General features: G+C 40.2%; 1 protein-coding gene across 2 annotated transcripts in view; it reads left to right on the forward strand.

Moving 5' to 3' along the window:
- The window catches only part of slc2a4rg (SLC2A4 regulator), a 33,188-nt gene that overhangs the window by 11,756 nt on the left and 8,850 nt on the right, over positions 1 to 12,582 (forward strand). For both annotated transcript variants that reach the window (XM_030733805.1, XM_030733806.1), the window contains exons 3-4: positions 9,545 to 9,645; positions 11,072 to 11,316. In XM_030733805.1, coding sequence (XP_030589665.1) covers positions 9,545 to 9,645; positions 11,072 to 11,316 — 346 coding nt within the window. The remainder of the gene's footprint in view (positions 1 to 9,544; positions 9,646 to 11,071; positions 11,317 to 12,582) is intronic.

Below are 12,582 nucleotides of genomic sequence, written 5' to 3' on the forward strand. Positions count from 1 at the left end.
ATGATGCAGTCTCTCCAAACTCACCATGTTTCATCAGATTTGCTTGTAAACTGTTTAAAAGACAATGCTGGGCTGATCCCCAGCCTCTTGTCTAACAACTTTTGTGTTTTCACGCATCTGCCCTGATCTGCCCTGATCTGGCTTGGGCCAAGAATCAAAAGAATGATCATGGTACCACTGTGTTTATACTGTATTTTGTTCACTATAATTAGACCATGAGGAAAAGATGAGGAAAACAGCAGAGAGAGAAACTGAGAGGAAACCCCAAGCTTAGATTTCATTTTAAATTTGCACTATGGTCTGTGACATTCTCAGAAAGACACTAAAGTACATGGAGGTACATGAAGAAATTCTCCATAAACACGTGAGCCTACAGATTTGTGTCCTTTTTTCTTTCTTTCTTATTTTTTTGTTATTTTTGTTCTTATCAGCTGCCCCACCTAGCTATGTGTAACTGTGGAATTGTGTATTTTTCTAAAAAAAAAATTAAAAGTTCACTATATATAAATAAATTAAAAACACGATGTAGGTGGTAGTGATCCGAGTAAAGGAAAGATTGTTATAAATTCATAGGTATGCTTTAGCTGCCACAATGATGTTTAAGATGAATAAAAGCCAAAGGTTAAAGTTGCCATGGAATTGTTAAATGTTAAAACTTTCATGCCTTCAAACTTGCTCATGTTTGTCATTAATGCATATAATTCTAGAAATTATGTGCCTTTATGAGTGTGTGTGTGTGTGTGTGTGTGTGTGTGTGTGTGTGTGTGTGTGTGTGTGTGTGTCTTTGGTTGTGTGTCTTGAGTCTGAGACCGAAGCGCCTTGGCTGAAAAAGACCCCACTGTCTGAGAGAAAGAAGTTTTGCTCACATGAAGCCTGACTTTCGCTGGGCCAGAGCAGTGTTGGAGCAAGTTCTGTTTCTTTGTGTGAGAGAAAGGGTCCGTCCCAGTCTGACCAATGCCTAGGCCTGGCCTTGTAAGAAAATGCATAACTCTCAGAGTGACACCAGCATTTGCATTCAGCAAGCTGTCCTGCTCATCAAATTACATCCAACCAACATTTTAAGCGTGTTGGCAAATGGTTTAAAAAATAGCAGGTTGATCCAGAGTTGAGGTTTAATATTACTTCAAATAATCCGTCACAGTTTCATCATCCTTACCATCATCTCTCTATTGTTTCCATGATGTGGTCTTATTGCCTCCATTTATCTTATTAAATATTCCATTCCTGACATTGCAGAGTGATAAAGAGACCATTTTCCTTACCTTATTCCCAATTCTGTCATAAGGCCAGAAGTTCCACATGGAGGCTTAAATTACTCAAGATATGGTTTATGGAATTTTTCTCTATATCAGTCACTATCCGGTACAGTAGTAGGACTAGTGAGGGGCTGAGGATAGGATGATATTCAGTTATTCAGATATTCATCTAGGGCAAATATCATAAAATTACATATGATTAAAAAAGTATAACAAAATGAGAGCCTACTGTGCCATTTTTCAAATTCATTAATGTGTTTTAATGCAAAGGTAGTTATCCAATGCCTGTGTGCAAGTTCTTAAATAAAATGTATTTCTGCTAATGGCTCAGATGTAACACTTTTTTTTTTTTTAAAGTTATGGTTATTTTTTACTTTTTAATTCATGTGATATATATATATATATATATATATATATATATATATATATATATATATATATATATATATATATATATATATATATATATATATATATATATAAAATATACACCACAAAATTGAGGCTGATCGTTACTCCTTTTTTGCACATGCTTATCAGTCCACCAGAAAACTGTGTCAAAGTTTGTCCTTTCATGACAAACACAAGGATGGATAAACTATACTCCTAACACATCTTTGCTTTAACTGCACAGTAAGCAAACAGGGTATAGCCAAACTCTCATTCTATATACAGTTTAACACTTTTACTGTTAACTTCCTGCTTCACTTTTTTTTTTTTTTTTAACCAGAGTGCATAACACCAGCAGTCTGGTTTGGTTTGATTAGTAAAGTAACTTGCAAGTAATGAAGAAAAAACCCCATAAAAAAACCCTCTTCATTGAGTGCTTAAACACTTTGCATGGCATCTATCTGTTTTATTTAAAAAAAAAGAAAGAGTGTGATCAGTTGATTATACTGGCTGGAGTCTTTGTCTGTCTGATGGTGCCCTGCAGATATTTGGCTTTGTAGGAGTAAGTAGAGCACAGTGGCTTTGCAACAGCTTTGGTTTGCCTTTGCAAAACACAGGAAACCAGGCAAAGGAGTGCTCTGGCTTTCGATGGCAGACGGGCAAATCTCAGGAGCAAGCAAGTGTGGGAGTGAGAAGTGAAGAATGAAAAACAAAATAAAAGCACGAACTCTGCAGAAAGAGAAATGACCACTATCCAGGGCTTTTCCACCATTTTGCTCTGTTTTCCAAGACATATTTCTTTTTGTTTACTATGGTTCCTAGCTGTCTTTTCTTGCCTGTTAATCGGAATTCATTGTGTGACATTGCCCCTTTCCTTGTTCAAGTCAGAAGATGTTGATAACATGCAGCATGAACTTTGATTACTTGATTTAATTTAGTTTCCCTTAACATCCACAGGACAAAGCTGTAGTTAGTTAGTATGGGTGAAGACATGACATGCCTATGGTATTCTGGAGTATCAAATCCTTAGTCTGGGCCAGGGTGGTTTGAATTAGTTTGACACATGCATGTGATAGGGACTGATGTCATATAATGTGCTACTAACAGTTCTTCAAGAAGATTGTAAACAAACAAACAAACAAAATTACTTGCTCATTTTTACTTCTTTTTACATGGACTCAAATGTCAAATGACATTAATTTTGATAAGGAGGCCATGTTTCTGAGCAGAACGATCTTTTTCTGTTTTGCCTCCCTCAGTGTGTGTGCAGTGGGGGAAGGGGGGAGGGCGATAAGGGCACTGGCCAGAAGAGAATACCCCGCACTGCCCTAGCAACAACACTGTTATTGGTGGCACTAACAAAAGTTGTAAAGGAACTAAATTGCTATAGCTACAATTAATCTTGTATAGCATGAAATGACAGTGGGGAAGTTAAGTAAGGTACGCATAATTTTTTTTCTGAGAGAAATGAACATTTGATAGATGTGTCTAAAAATAAAACTACTGACTAATTGTAGATTTGATGTCTTAAGTACCCGAAATGGTGAAGTCAGTCCTAAAATAACAGGCTATTGAAGATGACTGGAGATTATTATTATTATTATTTTTAAATTCTGTGATAAGAGATTGAAATTCAACCCATCTTCACTGTGTGGGGCTCACACTGTAAATGTAATGAACCTGCAGTTACCTCATGCCTCGCGTTTTGTGCAGTATATGGGCATGGTATGCAAGACAGGCAGTGTGTCATGATCTACTTTGTCATCATCCTTTTAAGTGCTGCTGCTGAGCCAACATTTTCTCACTGAGACATGTTCGTCACAAGCACCTGTGTGATCTTGAAATGGGGTGATCAGTTACTCCACATGAAATAACCCCTATTCACTGAGGTTTGAATCAATTTGAGTTTTTTTGTTCAGCTGAAATTTGCAAATCTGATGCTGTGTGTATCATTTATGACATCTTGAGTCAAACACCATAGAGGGAATCATGCCTTTTTGCTCAGTGTCTAGCCGCTATTATTTTGCCAGAACAAAGCTATCTGTTGTTTGTGCTTGTCCCTAAGGGCACAGATTGCATTCTAGGATCAAGAGAGAGAAAGAGAGGGCTTTTTGTCCCACGACTGAATAACCATCACACTCACAACCCACTTTAAAGAGACACGGCTCCTGCCTGACAGCCTCTCCCTCTCCGGGGGTTCAAAGCCTGGAGACTTACGTAAGGGGCAACATGTGTATTGAATGCACAATCATGTGGGACTTAGGAAGATACACACATGCTTGCATGCACAATGGCAATCACTACTTAATGCCTACCCACATGGCCATATTTTTGCATTTATATCCTTAATATATTTTTATATTTTATTCATTCTGTATATACAGTACATGGAATCTTTTGCAAATTATGACAGAAATGTAAAGCAGAAAACCTAGAAAGAGGCAGAGTGGACACTAATGCAGGCTTGTGTTGGGTCAAGAGTAGACTGTTTAGTGCTAATCATTACCATCTGCCTGCAGCAAAAATAGTGAGATAGAAAAAAAGATGAACAGAGGGCATTACATAATACTGTGGAGAGGAGACAAGATGATGAGGGACAGAGAGAGTGTGGGCTTGAGAGCAGTGGGTGTGGGTGTGGGTGTGGGTGTGGAAGGGGCAGCTGCCCGAGCTGCACCTCAGGCAAGACGAACATCCACACCAGCCCGGTCTTTTCCAATAGCCTCAGTTGTCATAACGTAACCTCACTGTACAGAATATCAGAATGTCCCAGTTAGACAACATATCATTTGCTGTGTGTGTGTGTGTGTGTGTGTGTGTGTGTGTGTGTGTGTGTGTGTGTTTAAATGTTTAAAATTCACATTTTAAAAAGCCTTCAACTATGTGTTAATATATGATTGGTCTGAATTTTAGATAACAGTCCAAATTTACTGGTAGTGTTTACAACCCTCTGAGTCTTAAATAGGCTGTAATCAAAAAAGAAAGTATTACAAAAAGTGAGAAAAAAATGTATGCTAGCAACAGTCTTTGTGGGTTTGTGGCTACCGTCTATTTCTCTGTGAGCCTCCCTCACAGAGTGTATGTTAGGATGAGAAATGCAGGCCTATGCTTTTTAGAGATGAATTAACAAAAGGCTGAAAACTTTAGCTGTATTTTTAGTGTGCATCTCTCTCTACCCCGTGTCCATTTGAATTTGTTTGTGTTCAGTAAAGATAACACATATGAAAACATTAGGCAGCGTGTGCTGAATGTGTAGGGTTAAGGTTCTGTGTTGACTCAAACAGAGAGGTCCTTCAAAGTTTGCGACGCCGTGTTTCTCATCTTTCTAACTGCCAATCACATGCAAGTCATTGCCAATTTAAGGCACGTGCAGCTGCTTTGAAAATGAGGAAGTTGGGACGCTTGTGCACACATACAGTACATACAGGCACAAAAAAACCCTCTCTGATGCCTGTTTTGGGGATCATGTTGAACACATGATCACATTGGACAGATAAGTGCTATTTAAAACCACCACCACCGGGGCTTAGAGAAAGATCAGAGATTATTGTTGGCAGTGTTACGGCTCCAGTAAAAACTGGACCTGTCACACTGAAGTGATGCAACAAAACAATAAATGTTACAGATTCTGCTGAGTCCCTGTCACTCTGCCTTCCTCTTTTTGCGTGACCTTCAAAAGCTGGAGTCGTGTTAAGCACAGTGTCTTTCCTGGTAAATATAATATATCTATAATGTAGTCCCATTTACATGCAGAAGGTCTGGGTAAGAGGGAGATTTAAATTTACTTATCCACAAAAGGAATATTTATAGCATTTACACAGTGCTCTAATGTGGCACATGCAGTTTTTAATGTCAAAGTGACAACTGAAGTAAAACTGTATGTCCCTGTTCCTCTTATTTGACAGAAGCTTCCAAATAACTGCCCATATGCACTACCAAGTAGAGAGACTTTCTTCTTGAAGGACTTTAGTTACACATGCAGTCATCAGATTATGTATACAAACAATATACCTTAGAAAAGCCAATACAGTATGTCAAATCTTCAGCCATATGCACAGTATGTCACTTTTTCAGTCATGTGTTTTGTAGCTGTTGACCTGGATCTTAAGTGGGCTAGTGTTCTATAAACCAGGCAGATCCTGGGGATTTTAATTGGAATGGTAACTAGAGCAGAGGTGATGTGTTAAATATAGTGGGGAGGCCCTGTCGTCTCCCCAACAACAGCAAAGAGCCCACTATAATATCAGATGGTGGTGCCAAACAGTAACTCAGCAGCATCATATCAACATTGGCAGTATCAAAGTCCTTAAGTGTCCCCCTATGAGACTTGGAAAACTACCGTGTTTTCCAAATCCACTTAATAAAAAGTCAACAGGAAAATCATCCCCACAACAACAGGCTGCCTTTGCCTGGCTCATTATACTGCACATTAGGTGAAATGGTCATCTTTAAAACTTAACAGTTTTTTGGCACAAAATACAGAGACACACACATCCCCCCCTCCACCCCCTCCCTGCCCTCTTTCCGCACTCAGAGCATGTTGTTGCTGCCTGCTTCTTGGCTTGGCTTTAAGTGGCAGTCTCTTTTCCTCCCTCTCCCTGTATGTGCCTGGGCCTGGCTTGTTGATTTTTAGCTGGTCTGTATGTTGTGCTGCTGCCAGAGGGGAGTGTTCTTGGCCCAGCCAAGGCCAATACAAGTTGAGGGAGGAAGGAAGGTAAGAGGCTCTGTGTGTGTGTGTGTGTGTGTGTGTGTGTGTGTGTGTGTGTGTGTGTGTGTGTGTGTGTGTGTGTGTGTGTGTGTGTGTGTGTGTGTGTGTGTGTGTGATTGTGGTGGTGGGGGGTGTTGCATGTACTTAAGTGTGCCAAACTGCAGACAAACAGGCACACATGCAGTTACTGTAAGGCAGAGTTAAGACTTCCCAATTGAGGTAAATTACCTGTCTCATACAACAGAGATGTCAGTGACACTACTTGTAAATTTAAGAGCTTCAATTATGAATGATATCACTACAGTTCATAAAATAGCATAGTTACCACAGAGTATGTGCCTACACATGTTCATCTACGTGTGTGTGTGTGTGTATGTGTATGTGTGTGTGTGTGTGTGTGTGTGTGTGGAGCGGGGGGCTGCTATGTTTATCATGTCACCATTAAATTTACTGCATGCCATAAATGCACCATGGATAGACTCGATGGTTCGTGTAAACATCCTGATTGGGGGATTGGGAAACCAAAACCCCACCCTAGCCCACTCCCAAATACATATACATATACCACACACAGACCAGCTTTGTTGACAGCAATCTCTGTTCTCCCTTTGCCTCATTCTGGGCACTAAATAAAGACATCCCCAGTTTAACTTGCTCCAAAATAAAGCCTCTCATAAGAAGATGCGGACAGATTTATGGGGCATCAGTACTGCTGCTCTTTCAGCTGTCATACACTCACACCAAGTTCTTAGTTACTTCACAGGCAGATGAGAAGTGAAAAGGAGTAGCAGGCTGTGTCATATAGAGTGCAATATCTGCATTCAAGTAAGCGATGCAACGGAGCGGTTATCTGACTAAGCTGTTTTTATGATGGTAAAGTGTTGCGGCCGTCTGCTTCTAACTTGATGCAAACACTGATATCAAAATCAGTCTGCTATCAGGTTAGTTCTGCTGCTGTCAGCATGAATAAAAGTCAATCAACAACTGGATTTTTCTTTTAGGTTTCATGCCTTTAGTGTTTTGTTTTTATTTAATACACAGGGAAAAAAAACTCAGATCAGATGTAATGAAACTCTGGTGGAATTATCATGCTTGTTCTGGGAAGGAGGAAGGAAAACACTCAATGTCAGGAAATCGGGGTGGGTTGAAGGGATGGGTATTAATGGTGTGTGGTTGGAGTTGGTCTGTTTATATCAATCTGTGTGAGAGGGGAATATCAAAGTTTGAATTAGCTCATGCATTAACTAAAAGGACTGTTGTCCTCCCAGCTTGTGTTTGTTTTCCCTAATCTCTCTCTCACTAAGGCCACACACCAGAAAACAGACATGGATGACTGTCAGTGGTATGCTATCAGAATACCACACTATATGCAGGCCAAATGGAATTTAACCAAGAGTCCTAACACACATTTTATAGACACATTTCATTAACAGAGACAGAGGTAAGTCAGAAGTGTGTCCTTGGTTGGCCTGATTTATTGCTGAAAACAAGGGTGACTGCAATAGGACAAAACTAATCTTGTTATCTCTTTATCTCTTGTCCAGACTCTCTCTGTGTGTGTGTGTGTGTGTGTGTGTGTGTGTGTGTGTGTGTGTGTGTGTGTGTGTGTGTGTGTGTGTGTGTGTGTGTGTGTGTGTGTGTGCATGCCCTACTTCTGACCATGTCTTTTATTTTGGCAGTGGTTTCAAATATTATATATTATATATCATGATTCTTGCTGTCAGTATTTTATTATTATACACAACCTATTTTTCCAACTGTCCGTGCTGCGCCCACAGCTCACAAACACACACTTAACTTACGTTTTGGGATGCTGGAGAGTAAAACCAACATCTTTTGTGGGAAAACATTTGTGTTTAGACCGTCTGAGAGATTCTTCCGTATCTGGTACATTCCATTTTGATCTGTTTGCTCCCTATCCGACACATTCTCATCAGCGTGGGAGCTTAGCCACTTTTTGAACTTTTTTTGGTGTCTGTAAAATGTTTTAGAGACTGCTCATTTGAAAGTGTGTGTGTGTGCAGATACACGTAGGCTTGCTGATTTTTGAAGTGTACTTCTCTTGTGTTTGTTGACTCCAGCATGAAGTTTTTGTTGTGTGTGTGTGTGTGTGTGCATGTGCGCACTGAGACTCAGAGTGGATCTCTGCCAGGGCTTAGGGCTTGGCTGAGAAAATGCCTCAAACCAGTTTACTCTGGTTGTGTAGTGAAGAAGTCTGTGGGCGGGACGAGAAGCTCTTAAAGCTGCAGACTTTCTCTATGAGAATATGAGTGTGTGTCTGTGTGTTAACACAACTCGGTAAATTTGGATTTGCATTAACATAAATACAGTACATAGCTGATAGATATGGACATTAGTGTATCTTTGATAGGCCCCCCTTTTTCCTGGATTTTACACGACAGTTTAAATTAGTTTGTGTGTGCAAAAGGGAAGAACCCTTGGGTGACCTCTTGGCCTCGCCTCAAATAGTTTTCCCCACATTTTGCTTTCAAGGACAGTAGAAGAGTCTTAGATAGAACCAGTAGAAATAATAAGTGTGCATGAAGCAGATAGGTTTAGTTGTCTTTGCAGGATCCAGTTTTTATAAGATTGCCTTATGCCAAAGCACACTATTTAGGCTGTCTGTGCGTGTGTTTGTGAATGTTTTCTGGTGTCAGTTCAAGTGGTAGTATAAATAAGATTTAAGATGAGGGTGGACTGCTCTGCATGGGGCGTTCTGAGAAGCAACTTAGCAAAAAAACATCGTTCTCCCCTCTAAGCGAGGTTGCACAAGCTGCAGAAAGACACCACAAAGCACTTTCACTCTAAAGGCTCTGTATCCGTGTGTATATATAAATGCACACAGGCACATATTTGAACACACACAATAGTGAGATGTCTAAGATTTACTGTGCATGGAACTGTATATCTCTCTACTCTGGCTACTTGTTGGACTTGTTTACCTCCTAATGCACATTTTTTTTTTCTATCATAATTTGTATTTTGAGGGTTTAAAAAGATTTGAAAGTTTCCCTGGGCACAAAGCCAGACTTTTTTTTTTTCTTAAATATTTTCCCATTATTCTGAAAACAGTCACAACAAATACCTGTAATATAGAGCAATGGGGCTGGATTTGTAACGAAGACAAGGGCACTCCTTAAAACTCCAGCTGATGTCTTTCTTATGTGTTCATTGTATATTTGTGTTTTTGCAGGAAGCCGTCAGGTCATGCTGATAAGGAGGTAATGGCTGCCACCGTCCTGACCTCACTGTCCACATCACCTTTGGTGCATTACCCTTCATCTGCACCCACAGGTAACACCACTGCCTGGGCATTCACCTTTCCACCTACTGCTTCTTAAGTGGAAGGTGCTTCACCAAACACTGACTCATCCACTGTGTCAAACAAAATCAAGAACATTCACTTTAAATCATGCCAAGTGTTATTCGCTGGGGACAGTGCTCATCACAAATCACTTGATGTTAGTTTACCCTGACACAGGCTGAGCTGCTGACTCGATGTGTTAACCTGTATTTATCCAAACGAAGGGAGTCATGCAGTGTTATTAGCACTTTATTCCCCTGGTTTTTCGATGCATGCATGTTTACCTAAGCCCAGCACTGACTGCCAAATGTTTAGCCTTGACCATTTCACCACAGCTCCTTTTGCTGTTTCCAGCGTTGCTGTGGTTGCCATTACCATGCCCACCACCAGACGGTCAAAGTCCTGACAGCTTTGTAGCTCAGCGTTAAACTGAGACTGCTGTTTTTGCTCTCAGTTAGAACTCATATAGCTTTTATCTCTAAAGGCTTGCAGCACCCTGTTGACACTGCTGTACCATTTGAGACATAATAGAAAGAAATGAACTGTAAGCTTTCATGATCTGTCATGCAGTCATTAGATCATATCAGAGGATGCTGTGGGTTTGTGAGAGCAATACTTGATTAAATGCTTAGTTGACAAAATATTTCAGAAGGGAGATGGTGGTTGATTTATCATAGTTTATCATAGATATTTAATTTTTTAAAATTTTCATTGCGACATTAGGATTTGGATTGTTTTGCATTCTGTCCCAATATTATTGTTATATATTATCCTGCCAATAATTTTTTTATTTTGGGGCTTTTAAATAATGCAAACTTAAACTCAAGAGATGCGATCAAAGAGTTCTGATAAAGGGTGCCTTTACATTTGGTTGTCCCGTTCAAGGTCACCTTCTTGTGCACCCCCTGGACTGTTTTTATTGCAGCTGTCCACTTGAACTTGCGTCTGTGATGGCTGCTGGATCTCTTTCAGCATGTCAAAACTACCACCCGTCAACTTCATTTTTATTTTCGGGGAGTAGAGTAAGTTGCAGGGAGACAAATCCAGTGAAGGGCCCAAATGGTGAATGACAATTGTTGTGTTGTCAAGCCAGAAAAACTCAAAAGTGCTCTGAGCTGGCACTCTGGCATGCAGCATGGTCAGAAGATGACAGGAAGTGATCTGAAAATAACAGCTGTGTTGGAAGCTTGAAGCTGTCTTCTCATCCATGAGATGGTCAAATTTAAATCAGCTTAGACTGCTGTTTTTTATGGACCTGTTCTTTTTGTTTTTGTTTTGTTTTTTTCTTTTTCTTTACCTCATTGGTTCACATTTGGCTCGTAGGTCATTTTCAAATTTTTTTGTCTTCAAACATAAAACATCCTCATTTCAGTCATGTCTTGCCAATAACAGAAGCAAATGTCTGTGTTGTATAAGCTACAGTCCCCGAGCCAGCCAGCAGAGCTTGGAAAGAGGTGCTGTCAACTAGCTACAGCAGTTCAACCAGCGGCAACTGGAGCTGGGATGCCAGTGACCATTCAGTGCCCTCCACTCCGTCCCCGCCACTTTTAAACGATACCAACAAGAACTTCCCGCTCTCATCCCAGGGTGATGATGGCAGCGAGGATGCAGGAGAGAGCCAGCACTTCATGTTTGAAGATCCCATACCTCGGAAGCGAAAGGTAACCATGAAAGTTTATGTCCCACTCCAAGAAGGAGAATACAGCAGTTCACATGGTTAATATCATATTGTTGTTGTTTTTTTTATGCACCTGGGATCAGTTTAGATTATAATTTGTAGAGGAATTGTGATTTATGTGTCTGTTTGTGACAATAATTACCCAAAAACTACCAAGTCATGAAATTTGATAGAGGTGCAATATGAGCAAAAAAAAAAAAGTGCCAGTTAAATTTTGGTGCACGTAGCAGACCAGTTTCTTTAAAACTCCCAGCTAGGGCAGTGGTGGAAGATGCACCCTATTTGTCTAAGTTCCTTTCAAATTTGAATTGTGCAGTTTTACTTAACAAAATGTTTTTAAATTATTGCTCCTGAATAGCTGTTATTGCAGTTAGGGAATTGTATGTGGTGTCATGACAAGTATTTAACACACCAGTACATCCATACATACATACATCCATTTTCTTAACCACTTATCCAAATTAGGGTCACAGGGGGCTGGAGGCCGTTCCAGCTGGTATGGGGCGAGAGTGTTTAACACGTGTCAGGACTCAATATATAGAGTACATCATAAAGAAAGTAAATCAAGCTGAGCTTGTACACAAACAGCTCTGTGCCCTTCTTATTTTTTAAGTAGTAGGTGGGAGAGCAAACGGTTAAATATAAGCACTAGGCAGTTTAAATAACCTCTTACATATGGCCTGCCATTCCCTGGTTGTGTGGATGATTGATTATGTTCTTGCTTTTACTTCTCCTCCATTTTGTACTACAGTAACAGTCCAGAATGGCAAAGTGTTTTTGCTGTCAAGTAGTTTCCCATCACCTTTTCAGCCCTTTCAGGGGAAGAGGTGGTCGGGGTTTGTAAGAATGAAAGAAAAGCAGCAGACGGTGTAGGAGCGAACAGCAGGAAGTAAGTATGCAAGGGATGCATAAAAATGAGGGCAGTTGGAGGGTATAAAGAAGGAAAGGAGAATTGATGCTCAGGGTAGCAGTAGGAGGAGAAATCAATCTCAATATTTCCTCTGGCCATACAGTGACAGAGGAGAGCTCATATACTGTATATGTGGGAGTTTGCAATTGAGCTTCCCTGGAGTGGAGCAGCAGTGTAGATTATTGAGCTGCAGAATATATGAAAACCATAAAGACTCCAAGGACATGCTATTCTATAGATAAGCAGACAGGAAATTAAGTAGGATGATGCTGGGGTGAGTATAGAAACCCAACTTGTGTGGAAGTGGGCTTAAATGTTGTTAGTGTTGTGTTGTGACAT

This window comes from Archocentrus centrarchus, chromosome 7, assembly GCF_007364275.1.
Source record: "Archocentrus centrarchus isolate MPI-CPG fArcCen1 chromosome 7, fArcCen1, whole genome shotgun sequence".
Taxonomy (NCBI): Eukaryota; Metazoa; Chordata; class Actinopteri; order Cichliformes; family Cichlidae; genus Archocentrus; species Archocentrus centrarchus.